The following is a 20,167-nucleotide window of genomic DNA, read 5'->3' as shown; positions in this document are numbered from 1 at the left end:
ATGTTATCTGGACTTGTAAATTTCGAATTTATAGATATTAATGATAAAAATAATTATTCAGTTTGGCTTTTCACTATTAACAAAAACATTTACTTGTTGTTATTTAATGTGAAATTATCCTAAATTCGATAGTATTACAAATGACCAGCTTAATTATTGAATACCGTATCAGAGATCGGAGATGTTTAGGATAATGCAACAGAATCTCATCATCATCATCAGTCTATAACAGTCCAACAGTGACTTAGCCTTAGCTTAACTGGCATAGGCCAATTTCACGCCACTAAGCATAGCAACGAAACCTACTAAAAGCACAAAAACATGGGCACTGAAACTTAATCATATGGCTGTGGCTGGGTGAGCTGTCAGTTCTCTAGGATGCAACACGTTTGACACAGCCTCTAGATGGATAATTAAAGTTGACAGTTAGTGGCCTTTAGATATTGTATAACAAACTTGAAAAGTTTTAAATCTTACTAAATTTATTCAGAAATTACATAATTTACCCAGCCATTAGCCGTCATCATCCCATCCTATTTATGGGTTCCGGTTTGAAAATCCCTTACACAATACAATTGAGATTTCCACGTCTTAAGCCATTTTCTATGGTGTCTATAAGTACCGCTATCTCAGTACGAAGAGATGGGCTGTGAGATCGCCTGTTGTTCTTGGGCAATAATAAAACTTAGAAGTAAAACATTGCTAATAAAGTAATCTATCCCGATTCAAGCAAATCAAATTCAATTTGCCTCATATTAAAGTAATCGATTTGTATACCGATGCCGAATTTAGGCGATATTCATTTTACAGCAAATATTTAAAACGTGCATAATGAAAAATAACGGAAGTTATTGAATTTGCGCGTTAACGAATCATTATTTTGTTGTTTTTTTTTAAATAGTTAGCAGTGAAATCCGGTCACGCTTCGCTATTTGTATGAAAAACAATTATTAATTTCTTAATCCGTTTCCCGTCCAAAAAATTACCGGCACCATATATCCAAATAAATTGTTGTAGTATTCTCTAGTTCCAATTGATACAAAATATGAAATTCCGAAAAAAATATTATATTGGAATTAATGTTTTAAAACATCTCGCATACCACTTATCCTAAGCTTATAGAACTATGAAAGAAACCTTACCGGGAGTGCCAGCAGCAATTGTAAAAATCTTGTAGAAACACAAAGAGAACAAAACACATAATATATAGTTTTCGCTTTGACGAAGCATGTTGCTGATAACTTTATTTCTGTAATCTGACGAAGCATGTTGCGGATAATAACATGTACTTTTAGGTTAGGAATATTGTGTTCTTTTTTTTATAATAAATAAATTAATTATGAAAATTATAAATTATTAAAAATAATATATAGACAAATGTTAACTACCCTAAAATTTAACTAATCTACATATATGTCGTTTCATGCCTTCTCGCCTCACATACGACGAAGTATATAACTATTACTCCGATTTTACCTCCAGATTGTTTACATGTATATTATTGTCTTTACTATTAAATAATGCATGGTGTAATATAGGCATCGTAATAAACCGCGACATAACAGTAATTTGAACTCGACCTAATTTGCTTGCGGTCGTGGAAATATATTTCATATTTATCGTATTAATACTTGGCAAATCTTCAATAGATCTAAACGAAAAACTCGTGTTACAGGGCACTAGGGTTTAAGTGCCCTGGTTTAGCGGAGTGAGCACCTCGCGCGCTTCTTTCAAGGCGTAGTGTCCTGCGAGGAATTGGAGAAGGTGGAGGACCTTGGCCTTCCTCGTCTCCCTCTTCCTCTCTGGAGGTGTCTGAGTCCGACATACCCGGTCCGTTAACCCCGTTGACCGGGTATGACAAAATGGATTCGCCAGCGTTAAAAAAAAAAAGTTAAAGGGCCCGAAATACAATGAAAAATGTCATACAGATCTTGTACTAACATAAAATACCGTATACACATTAAATCGTACAAAAGATGACCTTTAACGATTATTCTGGCGTCTGCTTTCTAATTTTTACGAGCACTGCGATGTCTATGGGTAACAAAAATACAAAAAATCCTTAGAAATTGGCAGAATAATAAATCCTTTGCGAGGACTGAGAAATCCGGATTACGTTAGTAAGAACCGCGAGGGTTGTAGATTTGGTCGCTACAATTAAATTTATCAGAAGTAATAATAACATAAAAAACTACTAATTATTTTCTGACTATTCTTATGATTTGAATCTTTCTAAAACCAAAATGTTTAAACATTTTAGAGACATCAGGCTCAGAACTAATAGTAACAAGACTAACCCAAGGTCTACAAAGCAACAAGGCATTTGTGGAACAAATATTTGTCTGTGAGAGAATATTGGCTACACTCAAATATAGGCTATACCCCCAAAGGCTCTAAGGTTGATTTTTCTCTAACAAAATTGTCAGACATATTGGATTGATTAGGGCTTTGTACAACGGAGCGTAGCTATAAAATAAGCGACCTGAAAGTTCATTTTGAAAGGAGGTACTTTACAAAGTCCGCTTTTCCGCCCGAATTCAGTAATTTCGACTTGACGGGGTATATTATTTATTTTTATATAGCAATATACTTTGTGTTATTTATAACTTTGTGTATAACGAAATTTACGAACACTACCTCAGGATTTAGATTCAATTTAAATATCATATTTTCTCTTTTGTTTTGTTAATAACATTTTTTCTTGTACAGGTAAGAAAAAGAATTGCGATTTTTTTATTGTTAACACTAAAGCTTGCTACTCGTAAGAGCTTCAAAACAAAAAAAAAACGGTTGGCAAAAACTCGGGAAAAAACACTGCCTATTGATAAACAGATCGCGGTAGGTTTGGCTCTGCCCCTGGCATTGCTGAAGTCCATGGGCACTTGTATTGTCACATATGTTAAGTCGTTTTCAAAGTATAAATTACTTTTCCGAATAGGTACATCTTCTAAAAACCAAATCAATATCCTTCCTTCTTTGCTAAAAATATCCCCAATATGAATTTATCAACCGTATCAATAGCCTTCCGGATGAAAAGAGATTATATTATGTGGACAGTTGAAGTATATCGAAACGGGAACAACCTAAACACGAAGCGTTAAGAATGAGAATGGCCTATTCAGACCAACGAGACAAAATAAAGAAGCCAATGCCAACTAAATATTACCACTAACATCTCATCACACAAAGAAGGCTTATAGAACGTTTATACATATAATTAATATAGTGTTTTCATCAGTTTTCGCGAGTCATAGGCTGAATTAAATCTACCCTTAGTCTTTTTTTTTTTATTTATTTATTGCTTAGATGGTTGGACGAGCTCACAGCCCACCTGATGTTAAGTGCTTACTGGAGCCCATAGACATCCACAACGTAAATGCGCCACCCACCTTTGAGATACAAGTTCTAAGGTCTCAAGTATAGTAACGACGGCTGCCCCACCCTTCAAACCGAAACGCATTACTGCTTCACGGCAGAAATAGGCAGGGTGGTGGTACCCACCCGCGCGGACTCACAAGAGGTCCTACCACCAGTAAGGTAAGTCTAATATCGCGTAGATCACGAAAACTGACAAATAATAGTGACGCCGGAAATAGCATAACGACAATAACGCCAGAATAAAATTATTAATATTTAAAATTTGACGACATACAAAATCCTCAGTAACGAATTATTTTATACTCTACGATATCACCACACATGTCGATCTGGATACTAGGGCCGATGACTTGATTACACAACAAAAATATTTTAGTTAATTAAACTGATAATTAAAGAGATTTGATAAAATTAATTTTGATTTAAAGGTCATCGACGTTAAAAAATAGCCAAACTTAATTGAAGGGAAGAGGACGTCTTTGTGAAGATGAAACCCCAAGTCGAGCAAACCGGTAAGATTCAAGACAATATTTTTTGTATATGTGTGCAATGTCAACGTCAGTAATTATCAATTATTGTTTATATCGTTCTTTATCCTACCGAATCGTTTGTAACTTAATGAGCTATTCCAACTACGCACGAACCAGTAAGTGAGCTCACGGGCTCAACCGGAATTGCTAACACTGATCCTTACCAGAGCAGTACTTCGCTGAATCTACAGAGGGCCATTCGGATTGTCGATAATCCTATTCTCACGGATCGTTTGGAACCTCTGGGTCTGCGGAGGGACTTCGGTTCCCTCTGTATTCTGTACCGTATGTTCCATGGGGAGTGCTCTGAGAAATTGTTCGAGATGATACCGACATCTCGTTTTTACCATCGCACCGCCCGCCACCGGAGTAGAGTTCATCCATACTAGCTGGAGCCACTACGTTCATCCACAGTGCGTTTCCAGAGATCTTTTTTGCCACGTACCATCCGGCTATGGAATGAGCTCCCCTCCACGGTGTTTCCCGAGCGCTATGACATGTCCTTCTTCAAACGAGGCTCGCGGAGAATATTAAACGGTAGGCAGCGGCTTGGCCTTGCCCCTGGCATTACTGACGTCCATGAGCGACGGTAACCACTCACCATCAGGTGGGCCGTATGCTCGTCTGCCTATACGGCAATAATAAAAAAAAAACCACCGGATCAAAATCGCGACCCGCCGAGACGATCCGGCGAGCAATTCAGTGTGGTATTTATCATATACCCTACATTCATTTCATGAGAACTTCCATGAGAACTAAAGAGTCCATTCTAAAGGGAGCTAGACATTCAAAAAAGGCTCTCTTCCATCTGCCGGGAACGTGTTATGAGCTTCTTCGGATACTGATGTGCGGTCTCCCAGACATGAATTAGAGAAGCTCATAATTGCGGGTCGCATAGAGGGCAAGAACGTCACGCGTGGTCGCGATCCTCAGTAGTGAGGGAACGATATAGAAGATGATATTAATTTCGATAAATCTATATATTAATACGTGAAGCAAAAACTTTGTATCTCTTTTTACGAAAATTGCGCGAACGGAGGAGTATGGTGCTATGACCTCCGCACGGTGGCCGGCAAGAAGTGGATGAGGAGAGCAGCAGACCGGGCTCAGTAGTGTAGATTGGGAGAGGCCTATGTCCAGCAGTGGACGACTGTGGGCTGTTGATGATGATGATGATGATGATGGAGGAGTATGAAATTGCCACACTTATAGAGTATATAGAGAAGAAGTGCACAGTGATAATATTTTTTTAAAATAAGGCATAAAAGATACATTAAATCAATAAAGAAAACATTACACACACTACATACCGTGTATTTGACGCACATACGCATGCATACTATTTATTATCAAACTTTTGTTCTTGACGTCTGTTGTCAAATTGAGAATAGATTAAATATTGTATGTCTTTGTTAATATTTTTTATAGTGTAGCCTTGGCGAAATTTGTGATTATAGAAGTATAAAATACAATCATAATAGTGTAGAAACTTACAATTCCAATTAATTATAGTCGAATTTCGACTACTGCTGGACCTCTAGTAACAATAAAATCATGAGTGAGTGACCACGGGAAAAGTACTCTGTGTTACATTACTAAAATGAAAATAATAAACACGACGTCTAGCCGTGAAAGTGATTTTAACGGACACTGAACAATTGATGACATGATACGAATATCGATAACAGTGTAGAGAAACACCTGAATTCAGAACCTTGAGGCGGCGATTGGCTGAGGAGGCGATTGGCACACTTTCGGTTTCAGGAGTTTCGCATCGCGCAATCCGCGTCATGTAACCAAACTCATTTCGTTTCCTCGTCCGTTCATTATTATTTATTTAACGTTCACAAAAAAAAAGGCTGCTGTTTTAGATAGTTTAAATGCTATTATGACGACGCTTTTAAGAATGCACCGTAATGATTTTATGGTAATAAAAACTACTGGTAATCTGCTAAGGTTAGGTAGTGTGTTATGAATTACAAATGCGAATGGAGAACTAGTTTCGTTACTGTCCGGAGCAGTGATGCTTTCCGATTTGAGGGGTAAGGGTATAGTTGTGATTTATGTAATATCAGTAAATATCAACTGGCCTGTGTCCGTTGGAATCATGTTTTTTTTTATTGCTTAGATGAGTGGACAAGCTCACGGCCCACCTAGTGTTAAATTGTTACCGGAGCCCATACACATCTACAACGTAAATGCCGCCATCAACCTTGAGATATGAGTTTTAAGGTCTCACTTTTAACAGTACAACGGCTGCCCCAGCCTTCAAACCGAAACGCATTACTGCTTCACGGCAAAGTGTTACTCGTGCGGACTCACAAGATGTCCTACCACCAGTAATTATGCAAAAAATTTGCGGGTTTGATTTTTATTACACAATGTTATCCCTTCACCGTGGAAGATAATCGTAAACATTTGTTAAATACGAATTTTATTAGTAAAATTGGTACCTGCCAGCGGGATTCGAACAGTGGCACTGTTGCCTCTGATACGAATTCACCGGGCGTTTTATCTATTAGGCCACGACGACTTATTATTATGTACAGCTGTTGTGGCAAAGACGTTGAAACTTTAATTACGCATCTCAAAATGAGCTCTGCTAATTCGTTATACTCGTTACGCCTTCCACAAACGTATTTAGAATTATTAAAATGTCGTGGTATAAAAGCGTTCGGAATAAAATGTCGTATTACGTTAAACGTTGCTGGACTGGATCAATAGACATTTTATGGTGGAAGCGTTAAAATATTTCACTTTAGATATTACATTATGTTATTTATACAACAGTCGGTAGCTACACGAAAGTTATTGGAACAGCTGATGCTGCTGATATTTAAGCAGAATAATTACGTTTATAATTACGAAAAAATCATAATATTCGTATTGAAAAACCACAAAATACCGCTCAATTGTTTCGTTACTTCCGTTTAAAACAGTAACGCTTTTATCAAAATGTTAAATTCACATCACTAGATTATAAGCCGTATGCTCGTCTCCCTACAAGGGCAATAAAAAAAATGGGAATTATGAAAATATAATATAACAAATAGTTTAATGTCCAATAGATGAGTTCATGTCAATACTTAATGTATCATGGAGCTTTTTGTTTGTAATTACATGATGAACAGTTGAAAATTGAAAGTTCAAAAGGATCTTTGAAGTAAATATGTAGTAGATAATATTTGTGAAGAGAATGTCAATATGACCTCTCGTGAGTCTGCACGGGTAGGTACCACCGCCCCGCCTATTTCTGCCGTGAAGCAGTCATGCGTTTCGGTTCGAAGGGCGAGACAACCGTTGTAACTATACTTGAGACCTCAGAGCTTATATCTCAAGGTGGGTGGTGCATTTACGATGTAGATGTCTATGGGCTCCAGTAACAATTTAACTCCAGGTGATCTGTGAGCTCGTCCATCCATCTAGCAATAAAAATAAAAAAAAAGTTACAACAACAATGTAAATAACATTATTCCTGTAATTAAATTATGCAATACCCGATAATTTAGCTTCTATAGAGACTACAACCCAATGTCTCAAAATTAGCATGGTTTGAGACCTAACTACTTAAGCAATCGTTTTAATTTCATATCAAAGCTAATAAAGCTAATAACGAATTCTGTAGATAACGTCATAATAAAATATATACTCACTAGTGATATCATAAACAACAACCGCCACAGTCGAATCTCTTATGTATGAAGGTATGAGGGACCGGAACCGCTCTTGGCCCGCAGTGTCCCACAGCTGGAGTCGCACCGTACGGTCTTCCAAGTACATAGTCTTCGATAGAAAATCTATTCCAATTGTTGCCTGTCGAAACAAAGAAAGAAGAAATTAAAATAATTAACGCAAACCATAAATACCGAACGCGTCAGGAAAGGCAAACGGTGGTGTGTTTTTAACGGTCTCGATAGCGTAAAAGTTAACTCAATTTTTTATAGAACGTTTGCCTACGTTTACCGCTAGGGGCGCTGTTTCAAGTGCATACAAGTTTGAGTTAACTTTTACGCTATCGAGAACGTTAAAATACTCGCACTAAGCACACTGTTCTCTGAAGTCGGAAGATTGGGAGGACAACGAGTATAAATAAATAGTACATGTCTGTGTCCTATTAGAGTAGCTAAAGCAAATGATCCATTGTAAGTTCACATCATAACATTTATTTGATGAGGGTCGGCATCATAAAATACGCCACACTTAAGGTTTGTTTCCCATAATACTAACATCTACTCTTCATCACCGAATACCATATGCATAATGTCCGGGACAGTTTTCGGAGATACGGTTCCATCACTAAGCCAACACCAGGTCTCTATTCCTTGTTAGACCTTCGCACTCATAACGTATGAAATTGAAATCATCTTCTAGCAGAATCTGTAAGTTGGGCTCTCAGCGAAGTTCATTTTACAGACGCGTAAATAAATTACCAAGTATGATTTTTGTTCAAAACTCAGTTCAATTAAAACAGTTATCCTTCCAAAATCTTATAGTGCAGTTTTGTTTTTACAAAAATCTTATGTATTTATTGTTCTTTCTATTGAAAGGTTTAATTAGACAAAAAAAAAACAAACATTTCAAATTATCGTTGTCAGATTAAAGATTACGAAATAGCGTTTAGCACTATCAACTAATTTACAGCCATTATTTGAAGTGCTTTCTTATGTTTAAGATAAAAAAAAATGACAAACAATTTCCTTAATTTTAATGACCTGCCACGTACGGGCTATATAGTTCTCAATTTTCGTATAATCAAAGAATTAAATTAAATCATTCAGCAACAAAACGACAAGAAAACTATAAAATAGGTATTAATATTTCAAAAAGAACACGCTTACCGAAGCGCATTGAGACAAAAAAATACGTAAACAAACACGCCCATCTTATAAGATCAACCCTGACATGTTGAGCCACAATTACCGATCGACAAAAGATAACGAAACATTAATTGAATTTATAAGTCAGTTGAATGTATTTTTTTTAAAACAGGTGTACCGTGTTTGTTTTATACCAAAAATGGAATCATTTCACAATGATATTTAAGTAAGTAGTTAATTGGTATTCGATTAATGTATAATGTATGTAAAACATCACTTCACGTAACTTCAGCAAAGCCTACGGAAAATATAATGAATTTAGAATTAGCCACACATTTTTAGGTACAAGAACCAGAGGATTTAGAACTAGAATATATGTAGTAATATTGAGATGATTTTTTTAATTAACTAGAATTTTGTCATTTATTTGAGTGATACTACAAGAAAGGCAAGGGTAGGATGAAAAATGCGGAGTCGTATATTTGTAACTAATAATCTGATACACTAATTTAATTAAATTTCTCAGATCAAGTAAAAACCCTTTATAAGAAACACGACTTTGTAGCTGATGTATTTTCTAAAGACTTCCCGGTTCTCAAACTTATAAAATGATGAAATTTATTTTAACAAATTGTAACTATTAACTATACCAAGTGAATTTAGTTATTGATATTCAAGATCACTAGTTGTTGATGATTTTCAAAATTTCAATTTATTCACCGATAAGCTGATTCTATTTACAATATGGGATGTTCCAGCCAACTGACGCGATATTACGACGAAGAGTTAACTAAAGAACTAGCCCACATAGCTTCCCGCCGGACCTTATCAGTGGGTCGCAATTCCAATGCGAAGCACTGTTGTTGCTAGAGCTAGTGTTAGCAATTTTACTCAGGATGAGCCCGTGAGCTCACCTACCCGTCCAAGCGTAGCTGGAATAGCCCTTAGGCTACCAGACTAGGTAGGTGGAAAAGACCATACAGTTTCAAAGAAACACAAACGTAGCCATACCATCACTATCACTACATAATATAAAACAAAGTCCCTTTCTCTGTCCCTATATCCCTATGTATGCTTATATCTCTAATACTACGCAACGGATTTTGATGCGGTTTTTTTTTAAAAGATAAAGTGATTGAAGTGAGAGGTTTATATGTATAATAACATCCATTAAATAGTGGAAAAATCAATAATAAATTACAGTTTCCTAAGCGAAGCGAGGGCGGGTCGCTAGTTTATGCATATTATATAATATTGTGACAAACTTTCGGAAAGCCTAAGAACGCAATGGCACAATCTGTCTTGAACTTGAAACTTCGCATGAAAGACACGAAGACAACGGACCACAGATGTAAATGATCTCAGAAGTAACATAGTGGGATGCAAGTTTAATTTTAGGTCGACGAATTATCAGTTATGTATATGAATTGTTTCTACGCGTATCTTATTACTTAAAGTACGGTGATTCCCATCTCCAAATGCTTTAAAGTAATACACTGAATGAACAATTCAATATTTCCATGATATCCTAACTGAATATTCTTCTCAATCGTATCACTCTTGACAGAGTGGTCCTGATCGTGATGTAGTGTTGGAAGAGGCAGACTTGATGCGTCTCACGATGTCCCGCCATCTCTCCCTATTCGAGCCCATTCTGCTGCACTCTTTTAGGGGACCTCCCACTGCAGTTTTAATTTGGTCGGTCCACCGCATTGGTGACCTCCTGTGCGGTCTTGTACATCAACCCTTCCCTGTACAACGAGGCGTTCTATAGACCCCTGACTGAATATATTATAACCTTAGAAGACAACCCTTGGGGCTCAATTTGAAAGGTCATTTCTATTTGCTTTCTAAATCGTAAAAAGTGAAATTGTCTACATTCTAGTGGCAAAAACCTGTTACAAAAGCTCTGTAATAATATAATCATGTTAAATATTCATGAGCTTGCATGACTAACGGTGATGATGTAATCATTGTGTTTTGATGTGATGCTATAGATTGGTCTGAATCTTATATCGGTGATTTAACTTTAAAATGCTTTTTTCGCACACCAATGAATTCGGGAGGGGCTTCGCCGTGGGAGTCAATAACACAATGAAAACATTTTTTGAACAATACATCATCGCACATCTTTTAAAACTTTTTTTTTATTGCTTAGATGGGTGGTCGAGCTCACAGCCCACCTGGTGTTAAGTGTTTACTGGAGCCCATAGACATCAATAACGTAAATGCGCCACCCACCTTGAGATATAAGTTCTAAGATCTCAGTATAGTTACAACGGCTGCCCCACCCTTCAAACAGATACGCATTACGGCTTCACGGCAGAAATAGGCGGAGTCGTGGTACCTACCCGCGCGGACTCACAAGAGGTCCTACCACCAGTAATTACGCAAATTATAATTTTGCGGGTTTCACTTTAATTACACAATGTTATTCCTTCACTGTGGAAGTCAATCGTGAACATTTGTTGAGTACGTATTTCATTAGAAAAATTGGTACCCGCCTGCGGGATTCGTCTTATCTCTTAGGCCACGACGACTTCAAAACAAACATAACTTACAAGCTTAATCGTATTATACCAAAAATCTTCTTTATAGTGCAGAATTAAAAAGCAACATCTTAGTAAGTAGTAACCACTCTAGGAGATTAGGAATTATCAAATTAGATAGGAAAATAGATGGGGCTATTGTTACATCGAGGTGATGATAGAGAAATAGCAGCAGTAGCTCCTGGATGCTGCACTCGTATTATCTGAGATCTTAGAAGAGTTATGGATGCCTTGTGTGGATTCGATGTTGAATAATACAGGGTGTCGTGTCCATTGCTAAGCCAAAACAACAATAAACTTCTAGCATAGAGTAGGTAAATGGAAAATAATATTTATAAATAGGCAAAGACAAGAAGTTCTTGTTGTCTTGTTTTTCAGCTGACTTTCATGTCACCATGGTAAAAATGGAAAATTCTTGTTGGCACTTTTACAAACCAAATGTCGATGGCTAACACACAAAAATGTCGCGTAATCCATTTGGTTTTAACATTTAGACAGTTTTGTAACTTCACGAGAGGGCCATTTAAAGATAAAAATTTGGAAAAAATATGCTACCGCTACTTAAATTGGAATAACATAATTGGAGTTTAATTAAAAACATCGAATTGTTGATGCTAATCTATACTAATATATAAATTTACTGTGGTTTTTACTGATGTTCCATTATAACTACTGAACCATCCATCCGTTGGACTTGAAACTTGGTATCCGTGTAGAAAATACATGTACTTAATGGATAGGCTTATATTTATATGAGTGTTGGACTCCCTACACCAGTTGCAGGGGTGTTAATGATGAGAATCTTTGTGGGGGTGAGAAATAATAATGTTAATTTTAAATGCCCAGCGAAGCGGACGGGTACAGCTAGTACCAAATAAATACCTAATACCTAGATAAATGTCTCTTAAACAAATAACCCTTCACCCCTTAATATAATGAATCTAAATTTTAAAATGTCATTGATTTTATAGATGAATTTCAGCCTTTAAGTGAATACTAGTTGAATGAAATATACATTATAATGATATTTCGCATATAAATATATTGTGAGAGTGTAATGTAACAAGAAGGGAGATCACACACATTCCCTTGAGACTTCAGACAGACAGACATATCATCTTAGTTACATCTTTTTAATTACATTGTACAAAGTAATAAATACATTTGTAAAGGATAAATTGTTAATTTAAAAAACTACTGTAAGGGATTTTCTAATATGGATCACAGCAAATCAAATTCCTCAATCTGTATTAATTTCTAGACCCAATTTAAATGTGAACAAAATTTTAATTATAGTTCACTCTATTATTTTTTTGCAACCTTTGAACTTTATTCAAAACCTGTGACATCCAAAGATTTATGGGTAAAATGGACTAGAATAACATTATGTAGGAGGGGCTAAAAAGCTCTCTCAATAATCTCAAAAAATGCTAGGTGCTTAACAAAAGTTTGGTGTCCACAAGAGTATCTAAGTTTTGATGGGATGAGTAAAGAAACATTAATTCTACAGCAGAAGCTAAAATTTAATAATAAAAATAAAATAGGTTAAGATATTTTATAATTAGCAATCAATGTGTTGTGGAAAAACATTTCAAATGTGAATGCTAATTTTTATTACAGAACCAAAGTTATTAACAATAATAAATGGTCAACAAAAAATGCATTTTTTATTTTAAGTGATCAAGTCTTAAAGCTTATGATTATAAGTATTCAATTAAGGATAAATAATAAGAATTTACTTTGTCAAACGTATCCATAGCTGTATTTCTATGTTGATCAAGTTTAATGATGAAAATTATCAAATGTATCGAACTTAATTTTTGAAACCATGGCTTGATAGTTTATACTTTTACGACTGCATAGGTCTCTGACTCACCTGATAAGTATTGTCGAAGCTGTCGTACATGAATCTAGTGATGAGAGACGTCTTCCCAACTGAAAGAAAAACAATGTCATACCATTCAATCCCATTATCGCACTACACGCGAATTAATAAGAAAATTTATTTTCGATAGCGGCACAACCGTGAGAACATTGTACGCTCACAATACGATGAGAGAACGTAACCTACATCAGTCACGTAATTCAGCGCTCTAGAAACGAAATTACATTAAAAAACTATAATCGAAGAGCAATGAGAAAAAAACTGCCTTTAAAACCCAGCCCGGACTATCTAGGTCAGTAATTCAATAAAGTCTAGACGAATCTATCCTTACATATCGTAAATTCAAAACTGTATATTAAAAATGTACAAGAGCAAAACTACATTTTTGCCGTATACTTACCACTCTGTTCGCCGAGAAAGACAAGCTTGAATTTGCGTAAAGGATTACCAAATTCACCCGATGTAGACATCGTTATTGTTTTAATTATTACGCTAAACTATAATTTTACAGTAATCTTATCACAGAAAACTACATGAAAATGAACGTTCCACAATGACAGTTCGAACCACTCCTGCGACAGGCGAGCGCAGCGCCGCCACGTTACGGCAGACTGACGGCGCGACGAACTAGCCAACTCAGCAAACCTACTAATGACTCATACATAGCATACTGCGAACAAAAAAAAAACATTTCAATTCGTATTTTAGATTGGGATCTAAAACAATGAAAATACATTCCTAATTTAAGTTTCTTTCTAAACTATGTATTTGATTTTCTTGAAAGTATATACGTTTCCGAACGATACAATTATTATTCAGATTGCAACAAAGACATCCATCCATTAAATTTGGGAATGCTATTTTATTGGAACGAAGTTCCTTACGGCAGGCTTGGAGGAGATAGGGATTTTGCTGCGCGACCGAACTGAAAAAATGTGATAGTAAAACCGTAAGAAAAAGTCCGTGGAATAAAACCGTTAAATGAGACGTGCGCAGGCGCGACAGTCGTATACACAAGCAAATAGTTTAGAATACCTTTCTCTTTCTCCTTCTTTCTTTTCGTTCTCTCATCCCTTCTCTCTATTTTGTAATTATTTCTATTTCTATGTAATTTTATGTTGTCAAACAAAAATAAAGATATATTTTGTTATTTTAATTGATAATTTGAATTAAGTTTTTTTATTTATTTTACGTAATTTATTATTTCCTAAAATACTGAATTTCCTAAATACTCTCCTGTACTTAAATAAAAACTAATCAGCAAAATTTAAGAGAAAAATCAAGAAAACCTACATAAAATTGAGCACGATTTGCAAATTGTGTCGATTCTACATTAGCCAAAGGAACTTCATTCCTACCTGGTGTCCCTCAACACCACATCTTGTATTTTATAAACACATTCTTTTTTGTTAGGCATGATTGGCTAATTATTATGCTATGGATATGTTATGAATAATTTCATGGCTCACCGGGTGTTAAATTATGTAAAATGTAAGTGGCTTTGTCAACCTGACGCCATCTCAATTAAATTTTTGATTAGTTACATTAACGTTCTCTATTTTTTTACAAAATAAGCTTATTTTAGTTGTCATAGTTTAGTTTAAGCATAATTAAGGGATGTGCACTCGAAATCAACCAATAGAAATCGATGCTTAAATGGACAATGCAGGGCAATGTGATATTTTCGTTAGATGTGTTTATTGCTGTGACTCGACTCGAATTGAAAGTAGGTACCTAAGTGGTCAGAACACACAGTGACACACTTAATAAAACTCGTTACATTTTTGGCAGGAACGCGAAGAGTGAAGTTGTGTGATTTGTTTTATTTTGTCTATTTAGTGTTTCCTTCTTCAGGTTTAAATGTGTATTTACGGTGGTTTATTTACTGTTTCATATCTGTGAAAGTGCACAAATGTGGGAAAATGAAACAAAGCCGCTGAACGTAACTTCTCGGGATCCTCCAAAAAGTCTCAGTAAATGACCACCACCTTACTGAGATTATATTTCATCCCATACAATCTCATTTCATTTCATGCCATGTTTCATATTAATCAACTTCATTTCATTTCATTATTTAAAATAAGATTTGACCTAAAGGTCTTAGTTACCAGGTCATAAAATCCCTTAAATAGAAAATGTTGCGCCACAGATGCGCCACAGATGCTTACAGGCCTAATTTAATAAATAAAGCTCTTGCTCTTTCACACAGATTAAAAATCACATAAGAGCGAACAGCTCTCTCTTTCACATGTAATTTAGTACAAAAAGCGGCCATTCGTTCCATAGATTATACACTTATGATTCGTTCGTTGTTGTTTGTTGTAATCTCAAGTCTCAACCAAATATATTAAGTGTATAATCTATGGTCTCAACTCAAGCATTCTGTGAGCTGAGGTTATTCAATGTTTGTCGCTTAATTGTTCGGATTGTGTACAATTTTGTAAGATTTGTTGGTTTCAACTAAAAAAATCATGGAACAGTAAGTAATATTTAATTTTATTTATTAACATGACTGTAGTGTTTACATTTTAAGTAAAAAACAACGCTCGAAGCAGTCATTTTACGAATTTGTAAGTAGATTTATTTGTCATATTTGATAGAAAGATAATAGAAAATAATAAAACCCAAACGAATATGTGTATATACATATCACTATTAAAGTGGACTTCAATCTAATTATTGCAAAATACGTTTATCTTAGTCGCAAATGCGAAAATTTCGACCTCAAAGTAGGGATGGGGACTCTTGACGAAAAAGATCGATTTTAAATCGATTCGCGTAGTAACCAAATAAATCGATTCACAAAAAAATCGAGGTCCAGGAGATCTATTTTATTTTTATTTTTTATTGCCTAGATGTGTGGACGAGCTTACAGCCCACCCGGTGTTAAGTGGTTACTGGAACTCATAGACATCTACAACGTAAATGCGCCACACACCTTGAGAAAGAAGTTCTAAGGTCTCAGTATACCTAGTCAGGTCATAAGTATTGTCACACAGTAAAAACTTTTCTTTTACAATGCTGGCCACAAAAAAGTTTATTGAATTCGAATTTCGAATTGTTCATGAAAATAATAATGTATACTTTTAGAATTTTACTCATTTTTAAATATGGAGTGGACGTTTAAAGAAGACCGTGTTGCAGTTATTGCGTTGCATCGTTGCGGTTACGCGCCAATTCAAATTTTTAACATACTGAAAATTTTGAACATAACCAAAATATTCGTTTATTGTACCATCAAACGATACAATGAAGACTCTAGTGTAGATGACAGGTCAAGAAGTGGTCGCCCTCGGTCTGTTAGGACTCCAGCAGTGATAAAAGCTGTGAAGGCGCGAATTCAAAGAAATCCCAAACGTAAGCAGAAACTGTTGGCCCTTCAGATGGGGTCAAGGGCGGATCCAGCTTTGGTGCCAGGAGGGGGTCACATAGTCATGGTCAAGTCAAGAACTTATAATTTAATTTTGATAACAATAGATACAAGTAAAAAGTAGGTATTTTATTATAAGCACATTAAAGGTATAAGCACATTGAAGGTATAAAGAAATTTTAGTTTTTTAACTTAGAACTATGTTATGATATGTTAAAGTTTAGTCGTTCCGATTCCGATTGAGGTTAGGATTCAATTTGAGGTTAGGCCTAGCCAGACGTTACGTAGTCGACAAGCGCGCGCGAGTGTAGCGCGGTAAAATTCAAATTTTTGATGCGTTCGTTCCCAAACATTTGCCATCATGCAAAGTTATTATATTATATTAAATTAATTAAGGAGCAATATAAGGAGCAGCAATATACCTAGTCTTGCCATAAATACTGAGACAAAGGAAAAAAAAAATTCTATTGCAAATAACATTTATTACTTTTACAGTGTGTTAGTTTAATACATAAATATAAAACAATTTAAAGTATAAAAAGCTAATTCGAAGTGGTCTCCATTGGCTGCAATACAGTCCTTTAAACGTTGAGGCCAGTTATCAATAGAAGCACGCACTCTTTCCATGGGAAAATTTTTCACTGCTAATCGTGCGGATTGTTTTAGGGACTCAAAATTATAATGGCGTTTATAGCAAGCCGTACTCTCTAAAACTGACCATAAATCATAATCCAGCGGATTAAGATCGGGACTAGACGACGGCCAGTCTTCACTCTGATGAAGTCCGAAACGTTCGTTTCCAACCAAGACTGCGTAGACCGAGCTTTATGACCTGGCGTCGAGTCTGGCTGGAATGACCATTCTTGATTATTGAACATGGTGTTGTTAAGGGGCTTCACTACCTTCACAAGAATCGTATCTTGATACACTTGTGCCGATGTTTTGATACCTTTTCACAAAAGTATGGCTCAGTCACTCCTTCATAGCTAATACCCCACCAAACCATCACTGAAGTCGGATAGTGCCCACGTTGCACTCTGTCGACTGATTGGGAAGCTTCCTTAGAGCTTTGAGCATAAATACAAACATTTTGTTTGTTAAAATGTTGCTCAATTATAAAAAAATTCTCATCCGCTTCAGTAGTTGTTTCGATTTTACCCCCCATTCTCTTTTAAATTATCAGTTAAGAAATGACCACTAGGTCTCTTATAGGCTGCAAGTCCTAAGTCATCTTTTAAAATACGCGACATGGTTCTAGGTGCTATCTTCATCTCCCGAGATAAAATCTTTTGCTTTCGAACAGGATTTCTTCGAATTCTTTCCCTTACTGCTTTGACCACCTTTTTCGTACGAACACTACGTGGACGGCCAGATATTTTTCTGTCACAAACAGAGGAGATCTCATTGCACCTATTAATAGCCCGGTAAACAAACATTTTACTAATACCAAGCGTATGGAGAGTTTTAAAAATTGCATTTGGCTCCATACCTACTTTGCGTAATGCAATCACAGCGATTCGGTTTTCTTTATCACCCCACTCCATTTTAATATCGCAAAATATTGTACAATGTATTGGCGCCAAAATGGGAAAACTCAATGAGCAATCATATAAAAATGACAGATTCCAAATTCAAATGTAATATTTTGTTTATTTTTGATTGTAACAGTATTTATGGCCAGACTAAGTATTGTGTCCTTAAATCATTATGTTCAATATGTGGTCCACCTAGGTCCTGGAACCAGCTCAGGGGGGGGTCATGACCCCTATGACCCCCCCCACCCTGGATCCGCCCTTGGATGGGGTTAAGCAGAACCACGGTGAAAAGGGTGTTAAATGAAGACTTAGGGCTTCGGGCATATCGAAGAAAAACAGGACATAGTTTGAATGCTCGTCTAATAGACCTGAGACTGAAGAGATGCCGCGCTTTCTTGAAGCGGTACGCGGGAAAAAAATATCGGGAAATTCTTTTTTCGGATGAAAAAAAATTTACCGTAGAAGAGAGCTACAACAAACAAAATGATAAGGTGTACGCACACAGTAGTGAAGAAGCGAGCAACCGTATTCCGCGTGTCCAACGAGGTCATTTTCCATCCTGGCTCATGGTATGGTTGGGAGTTTCTTATTGGGGCTTAACAGAGGTACATTTTTGTGAGAAAGGTGTAAAAACGAATGCAGTTTTGTATCAAAATACAGTCCTGACGAACCTTGTGGAACCTGTTTCTCATACCATGTTCAATAACAGGCACTGGGTATTCCAACAAGATTCGGCGCCAGCTCATAGAGCGAAGAGCACACAAGACTGGCTGGAGCCGCGTGAAATCGACTTCATCCGGCACGAAGACTGGCCCTCCTCCAGTCCAGATTTGAATCCGTTAGATTACAAGATATGGCAACACTTGGAGGAAAAGGCGTGCTCAAAGCCTCATCCCAATTTGGAGTCACTCAAGACATCCTTGACTAAGGCAGCCGCCGATATTGACATGGACCTCGTTCGTGCTGCGATAGACGACTGGCCGCGCAGATTGAAGGCCTGTATTCAAAATTACGGAGTCATTTTGAATAAACTTTAGTGTCATAAGAATCTATGTTTTGTTAAGTTCATTTTGGTATATGAATGGTTACATAATGAATAAACTTGTTTCAATTATTTTACATTAAACATGTGACAGAATTTATGACCTGACTAGGTAGTTACAACGGCTGCCCCACCCTTCAAACCGAAACGCATTACTGCTTCACGGCAGAAATAGGCGGGGCGGTGGTACCTACCCATGCGGACTCACAAGAGGTTCTACCACCAGTAATTACGCAAATTATAATTTTGCGGGTTTTGATTTTTATTACACGATATTATTCCTTCACCGTGGAAGTCAATCGTGAACAATTGTTAAGTACGTATTTCACTAGAAAAATTGGTACCCGCCTGCGGGATTCGAACACCGTTGCATCGCTACGAATGCACGGGACGTTTTATCCTTTAGGCCACGACGACTTCAAATCCTTAAATATCGATTTTTTTCCAGTTTGCATTTACAATGCAATATATGATATGACATAATAAATGATCTTATCAGTAAAATCACGGTTTTTTTAGTTCAGGGAATTCGAGAATGACAATTATAGAAAATATTTTTTTAAATAATTTATTTTATAGGTAATTATTAAATTATTTTTATTACGATGTCAAAGTATCACTTCAGGTTTATTTTCTAAATGTATTTGTTACATTAAAAAGTGAAGAAAATAGATAATTCAGCTTATAGCGAATTTTTGAGCCATTAACTCTAACCGACAACACCGTAATATTACGGGTACATTCAACCAATAAAACTCGACTTTTTTAAATCGGTATGTAGTTCTGAATCCATTTTCCACCCTTGAAAATCGACATTCGATTTTTTCAGTTTGGGTAAAAACCATAAAATTATTTCCAATTAAGAATTTAAGTTAATTTTTCAACCAATAAATAATCAGTGACCATATTTTTGCGATAATTCGATACTCAGTTAACTTTACACTTTTTTTGATTTCATCTATTTTAATACTTATTAATATATTATATATTATCCTCTATATATATATATGTAAGAATTCAATATATTATAATATAATATATATATATTTAATGATTTTTAG

The 20,167-nt window shown here is 36.0% G+C and overlaps 1 protein-coding gene across 2 annotated transcripts in view; it reads right to left on the bottom strand.

Moving 5' to 3' along the window:
* Nucleotides 1–13,789, bottom strand: part of Rab6 (RAS oncogene family member Rab6) — a 29,235-nt gene extending 15,446 nt beyond the window's left edge. Inside the window, exons 1-3 of one of the 2 annotated variants that reach the window (XM_028174188.2) lie at nt 13,560–13,789; nt 13,151–13,209; nt 7,562–7,721 (exon numbers count right to left, since the gene is read on the bottom strand). In XM_028174188.2, the coding sequence (XP_028029989.1) occupies nt 7,562–7,721; nt 13,151–13,209; nt 13,560–13,629 (289 nt within the window). In that variant the 5' untranslated portion in view covers nt 13,630–13,789. The remainder of the gene's footprint in view (nt 1–7,561; nt 7,722–13,150; nt 13,210–13,559) is intronic. The other variant, XM_028174189.2, reaches the window with a different exon arrangement.
* Between the last annotated feature and the right edge of the window lie 6,378 nt (nt 13,790–20,167).

The sequence above is a fragment of the Bombyx mandarina genome, chromosome 05 (genome assembly GCF_030267445.1).
Source record: "Bombyx mandarina strain Sakado chromosome 05, ASM3026744v2".
Taxonomy (NCBI): Eukaryota; Metazoa; Arthropoda; class Insecta; order Lepidoptera; family Bombycidae; genus Bombyx; species Bombyx mandarina.
Note: the sequence above shows the minus strand (reverse complement) of the source record. Positions and strands in the feature narration are given on the sequence as shown.